At 46.3% G+C, this 18,557-nt stretch overlaps 1 protein-coding gene and 1 non-coding gene across 2 annotated transcripts in view; both read right to left on the bottom strand.

Moving 5' to 3' along the window:
• VPS53 (VPS53 subunit of GARP complex) overlaps positions 1-10,034 on the bottom strand; it is a 180,233-nt gene extending 170,199 nt beyond the window's left edge. The window contains exons 1-2 of the mRNA XM_075852929.1: positions 9,878-10,034; positions 1,187-1,267 (exon numbers count right to left, since the gene is read on the bottom strand). Of these exons, the coding sequence (XP_075709044.1) occupies positions 1,187-1,267; positions 9,878-9,961 (165 nt within the window). The 5' untranslated portion in view covers positions 9,962-10,034. The remainder of the gene's footprint in view (positions 1-1,186; positions 1,268-9,877) is intronic.
• A 1,273-nt stretch (positions 10,035-11,307) lies between these two features.
• Positions 11,308-11,525, bottom strand: LOC142747584 (small nucleolar RNA U3). Its single transcript, XR_012881862.1, has one exon. It is a non-coding gene; the product is annotated as a small nucleolar RNA U3 (small nucleolar RNA).
• Positions 11,526-18,557: the final 7,032 nt, after the last annotated feature.

Below are 18,557 nucleotides of genomic sequence, written 5' to 3'. Positions count from 1 at the left end.
CTGTTTATTCAGTACTTTCCTTGTTGTGCTCTAAAATACCATATCTGACATATATAGAGTCCTAAAACCTAGTTGCGTTTTTAAATGTATGTTATATTTGTGTAATAAAATTATTATATTTTCATATATATTTTGACTAAGAGCTCTGATTTTTCGGTATGGTTCTATTTTTCACATATGTAGCTTGGAGAGCTGCTTTTGTTGTATTCGTACAGAACTAAACAACCTATTTTCAATATCTTAAAAAACAGAATAAGAATAACAAAAATGAATGGAAACATAGCTGTCCCTCTAGTGGTAAAAACGCAAACTGACAGATGTCGTCAAGAGGAGTTTGCCAGCTGCAGCAGCGCCAAGTTTGTCATGTGGCACAACTCAGTGAGATATTACAATGTGATTTATGTGGTTTCCCATAGAACTACAGGTAAATGTATTGAGTCCACAGTAGAAAGAATTCATCTGTGTGACACCTGTACTTAATGTAGATAATAAAATGAAACGCAAAGCTTTATTTGTTCTACATTATCAGAATTACTAACAGATACCTTTCCTGCCCAAGGCTTTCACAATGTGGTAAATATCCTAAAATAAGGAACCATATTTTCGTTCCACTATCACAGGTAAGACAATTATTTTAATAAATAATGTTGAAATAATGACTAATCTCCATTCTGAAAGAACAGCTTGTTAGACGATAGCAACGGTCTATAAAGAGCCAAATATTGTACACCTCCGTATAGAGCAGCCCCTATAGAGCTGAACAGGGGCTGCAGGCATATCGGCCCTCTAGTGGTGACAGCTAAGATTACTACAAGTACTTGTATGTCACATCACTAGAACATGGTGCACTCAGCTGCACATGTCTGGGGTAGTGAAATGCTCTCTTTATTGAGTAGGAAGAGTTGTTGAGTCAGCAGGTGGAGGGGGAAACCATGTACACGCCTTGTAAATAATTATTTTTTATAATAGAAAAAGAGCGAAGGATGAGATCTACACGTTACTGTTTAGTCTGGGATTTGTCATCTAGAAGCCATTTTCAATGTGTTTAAAATACCAGGGTGACCACAAGGCTCCTATCGATATTCACACACAGCATACAGCAATAACAGAGCACATCTGCTCCGGTACAACTGGTGGATAATGGGTACACCGCCTGCATCCCCCCTCTTTACACAACCAGACTCACCTGTTCAGTTGGAAATAGAGTGTTTATATATTCTACCGCATTGAAGTCTGCTCGGTCCAACGGGTCCTGGCTCGGGAACACCTACAAATGAAAATGAGAATACTTATAAACTGTGGGAGAAAAAGGCTTCATAGAGTAACCTAGTGTCTGCACAACTATGCCAAAGATCTCCAAGTCAAGCAGGTCAGCAAGCCAGACAGAGAAAGGGTAGGGGAGTTATGAAAAAAAAATAGGAAATCACAGAAACTGAGATAATCTTAGGTTCAACATACAAGGTGCTCAGTAATATCATCATTTATAAAGATATTATCGGTTATTTAAAAAGTCAGGGCCAGACAAATCATTGGGACAACCCCTGTCCATATGCTCTACTTGGGAGCCGGACTCTCAGATTAAAGGGGTAGTCTGTGATTAGAAAACCCCTTTAAGGAATAAAGTGTAACGAGGGGATAGGTTGACTGGAAACCAGGTGTAAAGAGAGGGAGAAGCGATAATTACATCCATATATGCTCATTTCTGTCTTCTAATGAATAATGGAAGTCATAATCCCCCCTCCAGCGCTGCATCCTGCGGGGCAGGGTCCTTACTAGCTGCCAGTAGCAGACATCCTGGTATTTCATAGGAATACGTGTTCCCAGCACTTGTCTTCTATGAGAGAAACAATGCTGGATCTCCACAGGAGTGTGGCACACAGTACAGGAGAAGAAATGCCCAGGCCTGGTGTCACATTGTTTCACATTATTTACTGACCAGACAGTGACTAGTGGGGGGAATGTATCAACAGGTCTACATTCATTTTCTGTCATAAGAAAGTCGCAAATTTTAGCATATGCTAAAATTTGCGACTTTTTACTTTTCTTGGCACTTTTGGAAAATGGTAAGAAAAGGGGACGGGGGTTATCATAATTTACACCAGACACCGACATAAATTATAGTGCAAATGTACACTCATAGCAGACACATTTTCCGCCAATGTAAATTAGTTTAAATCTGGCGTTTGACATGCCAGTCTTAATATATTTCCCCCAGTGTGCCCACATTCGCACAGTTTTTGCCCTGCAGTAATTTATAACAGAGGAGAGATGTGCATCTTAGTGGATGGCAATTTATCTCTAAAGTTCATTCTGTTCCCACAATCTGGGGCTACACTTACTTCTATGGGGTACCAAGTAAATACAGTATCTCTCAGCATAGTAAGAATACCCCCCTCTGCATTTTTAAAGGGGTATTTCCAACTGAAGCAGACTGAAAAATGTCTGTTAGATGAGGGTCTGGGACCCACCCCTATCTTCAGAATGGGGGTCACCAAACAAATGGGCTCTGCTGTTTCCGTAACTCCCATAGGAACGGATAAAGAGAGCCTCTGTTTTCGCAGACACGGCGGCCGCCTCACCAGGCGCATCGAGGGTTGGGTGCCCCCATTCTGGAGATCCTTGAATATACAATAAAGGTTTCAGTTTGGAAAATACTTTTAACCCCTTAACACAGAATGACGTACATGGAAGTCATTCCAATCGAGCTGTGCACACGATATCACTGCGTAAGCCCAGCTGGAGGGGGCTCCGTCTGTCACCCATTGTTGGCCCTCTAAGACGATCATGGGCCGCAGATGGGTTGCCATGGCAGCCGGGGGTCTAAACAGAGGTACGGACTAATAGGTTCCCTTGACAGACAATAATGCTTTGGTATACTAAATATAACAAATACATCCAACCCTCGTTGCGCCAGGTGAGGCGGCCACCATGTCTGTGAAAAGAGAGGCTCTCTTAATTTGTTCCTATGGGAGTTACGGAAACAGCAGAGCCTACTTGTCGGGTAACCCCAATTCTGAAGATACGGGTGGGTTCCAGACCCTCATCTAACAGACATTTTTAAATTATCAAACTAAATTCAATAAAATAGAATTTATTAAAAATAAAAATAAAAGTGTTCACATAAGTAATAGGGTTTTTTGTTGAAAAGTAATTGTGGTAATTCAATTTAACAGTACGTGGGTGTATGTGATGATCAAAACTCATGCAGGGAAGTATTGCTAGAACTTATTTCAATGCTCCCATGTAGACAAAACCTGCCTACTTAGGCCTCATGCACACAACCGTGTTTTTCCGCAGCGTGCTATCCACATTTTTTTTTTGCAGATAGCACACGGACCCATTTCTTTTCTATGGGGCCATGCACACATCAGTGTTTTATGCAGACCCATTGTTCCGTTCTGCAAATGTTTTATACCGGTCCCTTTTTGCAGACTAGTGCAGCCATTCAAGTCTATGGGTCCGTAAAAATAACGGACAGAACATGGCAGCCATCCATGTGCTGTCCGGATTTTGCGGATACGTTGCTAGGAACCGCTTGGGAAATCCGATCACATGACCATCCTAAGGGTGCGGATCGCAAAATACAGATGACACACTGAAACAACACGGCCGTAATATACGGACATGCGGAACGGTTGCGAAAGCAACTCGTAGGGACTACAAACCTAAATACAGACACTAGTTTCTGTAGTTTGCGGCCTCATCAACGGCAACAGTGGTGTGCATGAGGCCATGATCCACAAAATAAAGTGAGGTACAGAAACCCCAACCTATCAGACATTTACGTCGTCGCTTACAGATACACCATAAATGTCTTTAGATGGATGCCCCTTTAACTATAACTTGTCTCTAAACCAAATTAGTATGATCACTCCGTAAAGGGCTATTCATATGTTGCGATTTTCACAAATGGTGGTAAAAACCACAACACGTGAACAGACTCATATCCTTATGAAGAGACTGCAAACTCTCCAGAGCCGAATTTCTAGTGGTTAGAACTAGGAGCGGTTCACCTGCGACTCTCACACGTCACTCACAGCTCAGCAAACAAAGCACTAGTAGAATGGATGCGGACATGACAACACCGCAACGCATAGCACTATAGGCCCCTTGTGCTGTGACATCATATTACCCCAAATAAGCACATCAAAACCTCTGAACCTCGCTCTAAACCGCACATTCACCACTTACAACACTGGTCTGCCCATAAAAGCAGCACATGAAAACACTCCACCTGTCGAATCCCTATTAAAAAGATCACTCCCATCAATTGATCCACTGATGTCAGGGGGTCCTTACAGAGAGTAGTAGTTACCCTAGTACTGTAACAGCTCTCATGGGCACCAGGACTGCAATAAACGTCACCAGCACGTCCACTTAATTGCTAAGTGCAGGGTCACTATTAGGGCAGTACGGCTGGTACTCCTGTAAGGGGCACTGGCCACAAAAATAAGTATAAAAAAAGGCCGGCCACCCTGCTGCCCACATAAAATTATTCCCAGCTGTAAGGAGAAAGGAACATCCTGACACATTGTATGCACCGCCGTACCCAACATCCTGACAACCCAACATCAGGACCTCATGAAGCAGGACTCTAGCATCAGCATCGTGACGTGCCAGAAGTGAAGAGGCACCTGGACGAAAGTGGAGGCAAAAGGACCCGGGAGTTGGAAGTACATAGGGGGTTTTGTCTGGGGGTCTGGACTGAGGTATTACCTAGTTTAGGCGTCTGATCTGGGGTCTAAATTAATTAAGGGGTCTGGTCGGGATTGTGAAATAATTTAGGGGTCTGGTTGGAAGTCTGAATTAATTAAGGGGTTTGGTCTGGGGTCTGAATATTTTAGGGGTCTGTTTGGGGTCCAAATTAATATAGGGGTCTGAATTAATATAAGGATCTGGTCGGGGGTCTGAATGAATTTAAGGATCTGGTCGGGGGTCTGAATGAATTTAAGGATCTGGTCGGGGGTCTGAATGAATTTAAGGATCTGGTCGGGGGTCTGAATGAATTTAAGGATCTGGTCGGGGGTCTGAATGAATTGAAGGATCTGGTCGGGGTCTGAGTTAATTGAAGGATCTGGTCGGCGGCCTGAGTTAATTGAAGGATCTGGTCGGCGGCCTGAGTTAATTGAAGGATCTGGTCGGGGGTCTGAATTAATTGAAGGATCTGGTTGGGGGTCTGAATTAATTGAAGGATCTGGTCGGGGGTCTGGATTTTGTCACCTGGCCAGGGGTCTGGATTAATTTGGTCATCTGGTCTGGTGTTTAAGCTGGTGACGTGGATGCTGTTTGTGAGGTGGAAGATCTAAGAGTCAGCAGGAGCCAGAAGCAGGTGCAACCTGGTGAGTGACTGTGCTATGTGGAAGCAGCAGCTTCAAAACAGTTTTTATGTTGCTCCTCCTGAGCACCTAGTGTCTCCCCCTTGGCCTGCCCACCTGTCTTCCCACGGCCCCTGCACAGAGCCTCTGTCAGGGTGCGTATGCCCCCTGGCCCCACTCTCGTATAAACATATTGTATCACAAAGACAACCACTTTAAAATGAAAGCTGATCGTGATAGGTCCATCTGGCTATACATTTCCCCTGTAATGGTCAACGGGAAAAATGAAGCATTACATGGCAGACATTGAAATTAATGGCTGACCATGTAATAAATAGACCGGTCTGGTCCGCCAGAGCGGCTCTCCATTTTGACACAGAGATAGGACAAATAGATAGAGGTTCTTGTCTAAACCTTTAATACTGGCTATTAATTTAGTGATGAAACACAAATTTACCACGGTCCTGCCATAATGAACAAAAAATATAGGATTGCTTATTGTTTAAAGGGAACCTGTCACCAGCATTTCACCTATTAAACCACTAATACCCGGTGGAAGTGGATGAAAAATCATTTTTATGTAACCTATAATTATCTTCTAAATCTGCTCTGTACCTTTAGTATTCCGGTTTTTAGGGTTCCTGCACTGTATGCTAATGAGCATAAAATTCATATCTTCGTTTCCGAGTTGACCCCGCCTCCTTACTTTTGTTTGACAGCTTCTCGCCTCCCCCCAGCACACACAAAATCCCGCGCTTGCGCATCGATGTCCTCTACTGGGGTGTGCGCACAAAGGGACACCAGATTATTACCATAAACGGCGCGAAATGTTTGCAGACCGTTATTTACAGTCGGAGGAAGAGTTTAGGAGAGGGGATAACGGCAATGAATGAGCAAGGGATAAGTAAAGTTCAATAGGTGAAATGCTGGTGACAGGTTCCCTTTAAGATCAGTTAAAAATAGGGCACATGTACACCATTGACAGGAGACCAAAGAGCCAGTGGGGCAAAGCAAAATGTGTAACAGGGCCCTCAATGATCACGTCATTACAAAATCAGTCTCCTCATGTGGTAAAGAAGGCCCCTCGTGCTTCTGGGCAGGGCACTACCACAACTTTTGCAGCCATTATAGTTACACCACTGCGGCTCTTGCACTGGAAGTCTTGGCATGACAAAGTATTACACGGTCTTCCCTTGACTTCAATGTGCACTGTTTAACAGGGACATAACTATAGGAGGTTCAGAGGTTGAGGTCACCCTTGGAGTCTGCAGGGGCCCAAAAGGTCCCTCTGCCCAATATGAGACCAGTATTATAAACTGTGTGATCATTGGGGGTTCTGCTAAAGATTTTGCATGGTGGCCCAAACGCTTCAAGTTGTCTCTGCTGTAGAAGCATGGAAATGTATAGGTGCCCCCATCTTCCACCAAGTAATGAGTGATTTCAGGGGGATTTAGCAGCTGGACCTCCAATGATTACTTCCACATTAGGCAGAGAAATGAATAACCCCTTTAAGGGTGGAATGCTCGGCATTGGTTGCTACGGGGCCAGAAGCACGAGGGGGCCCGTGCCGTCCGCCGACACGCCCCCCCCCCCCATAAGCCCGGTGGCTGCTACAGCGGAAGCAACGCTACTGCGGGGCCCGCGCCGCCGAGCCTCTAACATTTATGGTCCGGGCGGCGTCGATAGCACTGGAGGGGCCCCGGTGCTAGCGACAGCCAGCCCCTCGTAATTGTACCTGCCTCTATAGAACTAAATACAATTACATGCATTAGCGCTGAATGGCCGGGGACGTTCCGTGCCCGATCATTTAGCGCCTAACAATGACGCTGATTGGCGGGGCAAAATGACAGGGGCTTCTATGTAGGGTACTATCTACCAAGGCTCTATGGGGGTCACTATCTACAGGGGGGCTATGGGGGCACTATCTACAGGGGGCACAATGTGTGTGGGACACAGTGTTTGGTACTATTATAATCAGGGACAGTGTATGGCGCTATTATATTTAGCGGTGTTGAGAATTTTATCTTCGTTTAAAGGTGTAGAAATGTTTTAAAAGTGAGAAGCTGAAGACATCTGAGCGGAAAACCGCAGAAATGGGTAGTGGCCGGGAGAAATCCATCATAGAGGTCTGGACTGGAGGGTGAAGGAAAGACCTAGAATCTGAGACATCACCGGTGAGTCACTTAATGTAAATGTTTATTCTGCCTCTAATCAGTACTATAGTATGATCTGCAACGAGATGATGGGTGGTATGATTTTTTTTTGTGAAACAGCATCTCCCAGCATATCCTTACCATTGTTCAGGCCATGCTGGGAGCTGTAGGTTTACGCCGTACAAGCCTATACAGCAGGGGTTGCACTATATTGAGCTGTATTTGTACTGGTGTTGTATATATGTACTGAACTTGGTTCTGGGGCTGTATATATGTACTGAGCTTTGTTCTGGTGCTGTATATATGTACTGAGCTTTGTTCTGGTGCTGTATATATGTACTGAGCTTTGTTCTGGTGCTGTATATATGTATTGAGCTTTGTTCTGGTGCTGTATATATGTACTGAGCTTTGTTCTGGTGCTGTATATATGTACTGAGCTTTGTTCTGGTGCTGTATATATGTACTGAGCTTTGTTCTGGTGCTGTATATATGTACCGATCTTGGTTCTGGTGCTGTATTTATGTACCGAGCTTGGTTCTGGGGCTGTATTTATGTATTGAGCTTTGTTCTGGTGCTGTATTTATGTATTGAGCTTGGTTCTGGTGCCGTATTTATGTACTGAGCTTTGTTCTGGTGCCGTATTTATGTACTGAGCTTAGTTCTGGTGCCGTATATATGTACGGGGCTTGGTTCTGAGGATGAATATATGTACTGAGCTTGGTTCTGGGGATGTATATATGTACTGATCTTGGTTCTGGTATTGTATATATGTACTAACTTTGACTCTGGTGCTGTATATATGTCACACCTTGGTTCTAGTGCTGTATTTATGTACTGAGGTTGATTCTGGCATTGTATATATGTCAGATATGGTTCTAGTGCTGTATTTATGCACGGAGGTTGGTTCTGGTGTTGTATATATGTATTGAGCTTTGCTCTCGTGCCGTATATATGTATGAGCTTGGTTCTAGTGCTGTATTTATGTACTGAGCTTGGTTGTGGTACTATATATGTCAGAGCTTTGTTCTGGTGCTGTATATATGTGCTGAGCTTTGTTCTGGTGCTGTATATATGTACTGAGCTTGGTACTAGTGCTGTATATATGTACTGAGCTTGGTTCTAGTGTTGTATTTTTTCAGATGCAACAAAATCTATAAAATTAACTTTTAAAACGGCGCACACTATATGCTAATTACTCATTAAAGGGTCATGGGGCGGTGCCGCTATCATGAAGAGTCATATAGTCCAAGTCCTGCCTCCAAACCCACCTTTCCATGTTTGATTGACATCCCCCTGGCTAATGCAACTTTCATGGATGTGCCATTCCCTTGTACTACTTGGGGGGCTGTGTGACACTATACACAAGGGAGCGCTGTGTGGCACCACTAAGGGGGGGGGCTGTGTGGCACTATTTACAAGGGGGAGGGCTGTGGCTCTATCTACAGGGGTCTGTGTGTGTCACTATCTACTAAGGGGGGCTGTGCGGCACTATATACAAGAGAGGGGGCTGTGCGGCACTATATACAAGAGAGGGGGCTGTGCGGCACTATATACGGGGGAGCTGTGCGGCAAAATCTACAGGGGGGCTGTGCGGCAAAATCTACAGGGGGGCAGTGCGGCACAATCTCCAGGGGGGCTGCGCGGCACAATCTCCAGGGGGGCTGTGCGGCACAATCTCCAGGGGGGCTGCGCGGCACTATCTACAGGGGGGCTGCGCGGCACTATCTACAGGGGGGCTGCACGGCACTATCTACAGGGGGGCTGCACGGCACTATCTACAGGGGGCTGCACGGCACTATCTACAGGGGGGCTGCAAGGCACTATCTACAGGGGGCTGCAAGGCACTATCTACAGGGGGGCTGTACGGCACTATCTACAGGGGGGCTGTACGGCACTATCTACAGGGGGGCTGTACGGCACTATCTACAGGGGGGCTGTACGGCACTATCTACAGGGGGGCTGTACGGCACTATCTACAGGGGGCTGTACGGCACTATCTACAGGGGGCTGTACGGCACTATCTACAGGGGGGCTGTACGGCACTATCTACAGGGGGGCTGTACGGCACTATCTACAGGGGGCTGTACGGCACTATCTACAGGGGGGCTGTACGGCACTATCTACAGGGGGAGGTGGGGGCACTATCTACAAGTGGGGTGTGAGTCTACAGGGGGCACTATCTATAATAGGGGCTGCGTGTGGCACATGGAGGGGGGCAGTCAAGAGTTTGTTTTTGTTGCCCAGCCTTTCCTAGTTACTCCCCTGGAAGAATGGCATGTACTGTATATTGTATACCCCACAATGTGTAGAACAAGATATTATATGGTGACTTTCTCCTTTGTATAGAACGCTCTGCACTGACACTACATAGTAACGGGGGCTCCCATAGACATGCCCGTCTCCTCTCACCTGCTCTATGGCGTGCTGCACCTCGGGTGCCAGGTGTAACACAGCCTCCAATTCTTCCACCACTTCCAGGTCCTCTTCCTCCATCCCGTCCAGCTACTTCTCTCTGCTTAGACAGTTCGGGCCGCTTCCTGGAACACGGTGCACCCTGGGAGGAAGTGATGTTACCATAGAGATGTAACTAACACCCAGGCAGCCATGTTTAGTGAGGGCGAGGAAGGCACTGCCGTACAGGTAGCCGTTCAATTGGCGTGGTTTTGCGATGCGGTTCTAGGCCTCGCGTCAAGTATAGGTGAAGCGCATAAAAACCATGTACAGGCGCCTGAAATGTCAAGCAGGCACTGCCTGTAATATCGACTTAAATGTAATTAAGCTACAGGCAAAACATTCCTCGGAGAACGGTAAACGCAATGTAGTACCGAACATCACAGACACCTTGCAAGGCAATCTGAAGAAATTAGTGCCTGCAGTACGTTCCAGCGCCACCTATTGGTTTTGGACATGCAACTGGGTACGCAAGGATTACTCAAACTACCTAGCGCCATCTATTGGTTTTGCGGGTTGAGCAACATACGCTTACATTAGCTTTGTTCGAGGCAACACCTAGCGCCATCTATTGGACTTGCGCGATAGGATGCAATGTAATTAAGCTACAGGCAAAACGTTCCTCGGAGAACGGTAAACGCAATCTACCGAACGTCACAGAAACCTTGCAAGGCAATCTGAAGAAATTAGTGCCTGCAGTACGTTCCAGCGCCACCTATTGGCTTTGGACATGCAACTGGGTACGCAAGGATTACTCAAACTACCTAGCGCCATCTATTGGTTTTGCGGGTTGAGCAACATACGCTTACATTAGCTTTGTTCGAGGCAACACCTAGCGCCATCTATTGGACTTGCGCGATAGGATGCAATGTAATTAAGCTACAGGCAAAACGTTCCTCGGAGAACGGTAAACGCAATCTACCGAACGTCACAGAAACCTTGCAAGGCAATCTGAAGAAATTTGTGCCTGCAGTACGTTCCAGCGCCACCTATTGGTTTTGTACATGCAACTGGGTACGCAAGGATTACTCAAACTACCTAGCGCCATCTATTGGCTTTGCGGGTTCTGCAACATACGCTTACATTAGCCTTGTTCGAGGCAACACTGTTAACTGTGATCTCTAACACCTAGCGCCATCTATTGGACTTGCGCGATAAGCAACATAAGCTTACATCAGTCTGCTTCGAGGCAACACTGTCTGTTGTCCACCATAACTTCAAACACCTAGCGCCATCTATTGGGTTTGTAAATGTCTTGAACAAGAAACACACAGCTCCGTATAGATTAAATGTAGCGCCCCTGCGTGGATATCTGTATCTAGCAGATGAACCGGAATATTACTAACAAAACATTAAATCTTTCATTTATACTGAACAAAAAAATAGCAACCACTCAGTTTGTGATCTCTCCCTCCACCCTCTCTGTGATAGAGAGGGAGAACGGTCATCAACAGCAATCAGAACCTACAATGAAGTAGATCTGAGAGCTCACTTCACGCTCAGGAGAGATCACTACAAGTCTTCCTCGTGGTTGGTGCGTTTAGACACTTTAGAGCACATTTCCACAATTAGAAACTATAGAAATGATCCCTGAAAGTATAGTCTTAACCTTTCATTCGCTACAATGACAATCCGGGCTATATATGATTCTCTTTTACATCACGGCGATGTTGCATACTCTGTGTAACTTCCATGTTATTCACAATATAACCCTTCACATCATTGGCAATGTAATAGAACTACCTTCCAATCCTTTGTAATGAGTAAATATATGTCACTTTTGTACACTCAGGAGCATATTTGCATACTCTTCACTTGATAACCAATGGCAGAGCAGATTCGAGCCAGCTAGGGGAGGGGCAAGGTCTGAGGCGGCAGTCCTGAGTACAGGGATTAATGGTGTAGGAAGCTCTATACTATCAGACACTTTATACAGAACTATTTCACGCCGTCTACGTCTCGCAGACATGATGTTATATCACATGTAGCAGCACTGTGACCTGTGTACGTCTCTGTACTTGTAGCTTATCTAATTCATACGCCTGTAGCTGTAAACCATGTGACTGTAGCTACGGTCGGTGTTCCGAATATCTATGTAAATGTCAGGTTTGTGCCTCATGCCTCTGAAGTGAAAAATTGTGTTTTAATGTTTTTACAGTAATACGGAAAAAAGGCGTAATCCCAAACAAGCTGTGATTCTTCGATCACATCTGTGTCAGGGTTCCGTTCATGACTTCTGTTCCGGGAACCCATGAACGGAATTTGTAGCTTTTCATTTGCATTACCATTGATTTCAATGGTAACGCTTCAGTTAGGCTTCGTTAACATCTGCGCTATGGTTCCGTCTGAGCTTTCCGTAGGAAGCGAGCCCTAACTGACACAAACGGAAACCATGGGTTTCCGTATCCATCACCATTGGTTTCAATGGCGACGGATCCGGTGCCAATGGTTTCAGTTTGTCTCCGGTGTGCCAGGGTTCCATCGTTTTGAAGGAATCAGTAGCGTAGTCGACTGCGGTATGGATTCCATCAAAATGATGGAAACCTTTGGCACCGGATTCGTCACCATTGAAATCAAAACCTATGGCTTCCGTTTGTGTCTGTCGGCTCCATTCCGATGGTAACATCGTAACGAAGCCCTAGCGCAGATGTGATGGAAGCCTTAGTCGACTGCTCTATTGGTTCAGTCAAAACAACGGAACCCTGTGACAACGGAGACAAACTGAAACCATTGAGATCAATGGTGAGGGATACGGAAGCTGAGGTTTCCGTTTGCCTTTCCATTGAGGGGTTAACCCGACGGAAACCTCAGACAGAACCCCTCAACGGAAGGGCAACGCTGATGTGAACAGGCCCTAAATGGTTTGTAACGGAAGCATTATCATTGAAATCAATGGTAATGCAAATGGAAAGCTATGGTTTCCAAGGTCTGACGTAACCCATGAACGGAACCCTGACACAGATGTGATCGAAGCCTTACCTTGTACTGAATGCCCATGTGACATTATCACAAAGTATGCCGATCACTACACTCCAGATATTAAAGTTATTCTTCCGTATTTAGGACACACAAATAATTGTCTTATCATTGTAGCTAAAGAGATAAAACAATCCAGTGCAGGAACTACTTTACATCCCAGCTGACAGTGATGGGCAGGGCTGCCAACCGTCCGTAAATTTACGGACAGTCCGTTTTTTTCTGCCGTCCGTAGTGTCCGACAGAGAAAAAAAACAGTGAAAGTTTTTTCCGAAAGTTTGAACTGCGCATGCACTAAATTGATATGCGCAGTGTAAACAAAACAAGTGGCGGCACGCAGAGGGGGCAGGGTCATGGCCATGACTCACAGGGACCAGTCACATGAGACGTCACGGACTCCACCCCCACCACTGTTAAGACCACTCTCTGCCCTCTAGTGTAGTGGAGTTACGTGCGGACAGGCGGGTGGAGAAGCATATTTTCAGATTCCGCTGGTCCATGGACCATCCTATCAGTCCACGGTTTCCTCAATACCCGCTCAACTTACTCTTTATTTCTGACTCAATGTTGGCCCCATTTACTCCCTGTTTAGCCTCAATGCCCGTGCGCCACGGCGTATGGACAGTGCCAGCCCCAATGGTATATACATGGTGTCACGGACGTGTGCGTAGGTCCTGCATCTCTGTCTGAATCTTCTGTACTGGGGTCTTGGGCTGGCCAGCGGGTTCCATGGCCTGAGCGTACTGTCATGGACACAGGGTTTGTGGACCCACTAGGCCGCTCCGCCGTAGCGGGTAGGCAGCTGACCAGGTCACAGTCTAAGCGGAAGTAAATGGCAGACAGTAATGCTTGGGTACCTGAAATAGTCCGGGCGGTGGCTGTGGCTTCAGCACAGATGGAGGCAGGTGCGGCAAGTGGCGCCAGACGTGGCGGGCAGTATCCGATGAAGCGGTAGACACTTGACGTGGCAGATGGCACTTGGCGTGGCAGATGGCACTTGGCGTGGCAGATGGCACTTGACGTGGCAGAAGACACTTGACGTGGCAGATGGCACTTGACGTGGCAGATGGCACTTGACGTGGCAGAAGACACTTGAACGCAGGTAGGCACAGGAACAATACTGAATACAGGAACGGTAACAGGGCACGGGTAACAGCTGGAACGGGAGACACTAAGGGACCATTTGCGAGACAGACTGGGAAAGACTAACAACGCTCAGGCAAGGATTAGAAGGCATGGGCCTTCTTATAGACCAGGAAATCGTGGCAGTTGATGGTGATGGCGATTTCCTAATTGCGCGCGCTGGCCCTTTAAGGCCAGGCGCGAGCGTGCGCGTGCACCCTACGGGACCCAGCCGAACGGAGCGGAAGTGAGCACTGGCATCTCCTAGGAGGGAGACGGAGGCCAGCGCTCACAGATCCATGTCTGCGGGCGTCGGGAGGTGAGTAAACCCGATGGCCCGCGGCCATGGACGCTACACATGGATGATAGGGGTTATATACAGAGATGATGGGGGGTCAAATACAGTGTTGATAGGGTAATATACAGGGATCATGGGGGTTATATACGGGGATTATGGCCGGTATATACAGGGATGATCATCCCTGTATATAACCCCCATGATTCCTGTATATAACCACCATCATCCCTGTGTATACCAGCCATCATCCCCATATATATAACCCCCATCATCCCTGTATATACCGGCCATTCCCAGATATAATCCCCATCATCCCTGTATATTATCCCATCAACACTGTGGGCACTGTCTATTCGCAGTGGCGCGCGAGCATGGAGTCTAAACAAGGAGTAAATGGGGCGGGTATTGAGGCAGAAATAAAGAGTGAATGGGACGGGCAGTGAGGACATTCTGGAACAAAAGGATGCCTGAAACGGGGTATATGCAGAAGTCTAGCGGAATCTGAAAATATGCAGTGGAGAGTACTTGAGTGACTCAGTCTCTGAGTCAGACAGTCAGACTCACCAATCAAAGCCCTGCTTGTAGGTTTCAGGCGCTAGCTACCTTAATGTGGGAAAGCTACAAGGGGGGCTGTGATTGGTGACTCCCAGGCACAGACAGGCAGGCTCCCAGCAGCAGCAGCAGACCAGTATTCACTCAGTGAGTCATTCGAATACTATAGCACATCCGGTTTATCACTGAGGGTATGTTCACACGGCAGCCTCCGTTACGGCTGAAATTATGGAGCTGTTTTCAGGAGAAAACAGCTCCTGAATTTCAGACGTAGTGGCATGTGCAGGCGTTTTTCGCAGCGTCCATTACGGACATAATTGGAGCTGTTTTTCTATGCAGTCAATGAAAAACGGCTCCAATTAAGTCTCAAGAAGTGACAGGCACTTCTTTGACGCGGGCGTCTTTTTTACGCGCCGTCTTTTGACAGCAACGCGTAAAAAAAATGACCGTCGGCACAGTACATCGTAAAACCCATTCAAATGAATGGGCAGATGTTTGCCGACGCTTTGGAGCCGTATTTTCGGGCGTAATTCGAGGCTAAAACGCCCGAATTATGTCCGTAAATAGGGCGTGTGAACCCAGCCTAACTCTTGATTTTGTAAAGTGTCCGTAAAAATGTTGTTCTGTCCGTGATTTTTAGCTCAACCATCCAGAAATGATTGAAGTGGAGGTTGGCAACCCTGGCGATGGAATCTGTACTTTAATCTCAAACATAGGGAATAGGGAGCCGGGACTTGATAAAATATACAAGCCTCTTGCACATTTTGCTATGGAAAAGCAGCAAGGGGAACAGACTATATATGTGCTTTGTATTTGAGTATTCCCATCTTCAACATTTATGGCTTATCCACTTTTGCGCGGCCACCTCTCTATTCATTATAGAGAGGTGGCCGTGCCTATCAGTCATTCACCATAAACATTGAAAATTAGAATACACCCTTAAAGGGAATGTGTCGCTAGAAATTTTTTTAAATTTTTTTTTTTTTAGTTAAACAGTTAGTGTATAAATGATTAGACATTGTTATAATTTTTTTACATTTTTTCACAAGTCAGGAAATATTATAAATTAGATTCTAATTTCTAACATTTCCCTGTGCTGGTCACTAGATGGAGCAATTCCCAAAATTGCAGCATTGGCATGTGGTAAAGCAACCACATTGCTTTATGCTGCAAATTTGGTGTAAACACACACGCTCTAGTGAGCTCACAGAATCCCCCCCCCCTCCCTTGTCCTGGCTAGTGCCAAGAGAAAGGAGGGGATTGCATGTTCAAACCTCCTCCTACACTGTGTGCCGCCATTTTTTGAGCGAATGCACAGTGTCGTAGGCTTACATACAGTGGTAATCACACACTAAAACACGAACATACACAGACATAACTTACCTGCTCCTGCCGCCGCTCCCTCCGGTCCGTACGCTCCGTCTGCTCCCTCCGCTCCTAGTGCTTGCTTCTAATCACATGTCCGGAAGCCGCGACCGGAAGTAGTAATCTTACTGTCCGGCCGCGGCTTCCGGTCCACAAAAAAATGGCGCCGGATGTAGCTCGGTCAAAGACCTTCCATTTGGACTGTGTGGGAGCGGTGCATGCGCCACTCCCACACAGACGGCGTACAGCATAGTGAATGGAACGGCTCCCGTTCGCATTCACTATGGGGCTGTATGTGCCGTATTCCATGTCTGTATGTGTCGTTAATCGATGAAAAAAAAATGGCAGCCCCCATAGAGAAGAAAACGTTTTTTTAAAAAAAAGTAAAACACAAACACACAAATAAATAAAAATTGTTTTAATAAAACACTAAAAGGAAATTGATCTAAAAAATTATTTTTTTCGCGACACCCTTCCTTTAACCAATGAGAGCACATATTACTTTATATTGTGAAAATGGTTATCATAGGAATGCTCACATATACCAGAAGTGGTGTGCCAGAAAGTGCCACCACACTGTAAAATTGGTGCTAAAAAGATGAACTCAAATCTGAAACAAAACTGCCGATGATAGAGCATGCTGTGAAAAATATGTGGTTTTCAACCGCAATCTATGATTGTATCCTAAAGCTGATTCGCCAGGTTTTCCATTCTGCTCTTTGTAAGGCTTTATTCAGACGAACGTAAAATACGCGCGTGCAACGCGCGTGATTTTCACGCGCGTTGCCCGGACCTATATTAGTTTATGGGGCTGTGCAGACATGTGCGTGGTTTTTGCGCAGCGTTGCTCCGTTGCCAAAAAGGCACGACATGTCCGTTGATTCAGCGTTTTCAACGCATCACGCACCCATTAAAGTCAATGGGTGCGTGAAAACAACGCAGGGCACACGGAAGCACCTCCGTACGCACAGCGTTTTTCACGCAACACTTGTTAAGTCTATGTAAATGAGTTGAGCAGACTAGACAAAACAACTACAAACCAGGAAGTGGCTTTTCACTTTCTGAGCACATGCGCACAGTTTAAACTGACATCTGCAGCAATAGTAGTTTTTTACCTGTAAAACCACGCAAAAACAACAAACACGGGCCAAAGTGTGACGTAACGTGAAATCTTGATGCGAACATGTGCTCACAGCAAGCAGGTGTTGGAGAAGGTGTCTTTTTGTAGGCTGCCCTCTCCATTACTCCACCCTCCTTTGTTTTGACGCGCGTAAAAAATGCATGCCATACGCGCGTTAAATACGCTATCACGCTGCCCAAACGGATGCCACACGCAACTCCAACGCAACTGAAACGGCGCGTTTTTCACACGCGCAAAAACGCAACGTTCGTGTGAATCCAGCCTAAGGCCTGATTTACACAAGCGTGTGCGTTTTGCGCGTGCAAAAAACGCTGCGTTTTGCCCGCGTTTGTCCTGCGTATGCACTGTGTATACGCAGCGTTGGTGCGTTTTAAACGCGCGCACGCCTAGCGTTTGTATCGCGCGTAAAAAACGCAGAGGGGATTAATGGGACGGCCGCCTACAAATAGGCCAGCTGGCCCAACCCCTGCTTGCTGGTAGAAGTCTGTTTAGAACCTTATTTCCGCCTCTGCAGAAACCACAGTGTGTGTTTTTCCCTTCACGTTGGAATCGCCTTGACACCCAAATATTATGGCTTCGCCAGCGCTGGCGCGTGTGCTTCTTCTCTGGATGATCTCACGTCGGTTTGGCGAGCGCCGACACATGCTGCAGCACCAGACGCCTGGAAGAAGTCGCATTTGGGTTCATCCACTTGTGGCCCAACGTACAATAAAAGGCCATTTCCATACGCTGTATGAGGACTTACGCCGGCATCCAGACAAATTTCGAGCCTTCTGCCGCATGTCTGTGGCCACATTTGACCTTCTGCTTGAGCAAACTCGCTCTGGTCTCACCTACCAGAATACCAACATGAGACGCTGCATTTCGGCCGAGGAACGGCTGCTTGTGACCTTGAGGTATGTGTGAAGCTGCTAGAACTTAGTCCATGCCGCTGTCTGCTTCACCAGCCCCCCACTAACATGTGTTCTGCCTTTCTTTTTCTTTCTCGTTCTTTTCTAGATTTCTGGCCACAGGCAATAGTTATCGTTGCATTTTGAATTTCTTTTGGGAGTCACCACCATTTCCTTAATTGTCATATCCACCTGTGTCGTGTTGTGGCAGAGGTTAAAGAGCACGATCATGCCTCAGCCCACGACAGAACAGTGGCTAAGTATTTCAGAGGGATTTCTTAGAGCTACTGAATT

The sequence above is a fragment of the Rhinoderma darwinii genome, chromosome 2, assembly GCF_050947455.1.
Source record: "Rhinoderma darwinii isolate aRhiDar2 chromosome 2, aRhiDar2.hap1, whole genome shotgun sequence".
In the NCBI taxonomy this organism is placed as follows: Eukaryota; Metazoa; Chordata; class Amphibia; order Anura; family Rhinodermatidae; genus Rhinoderma; species Rhinoderma darwinii.
This window is presented reverse-complemented; position numbering and strand designations above follow the sequence as displayed.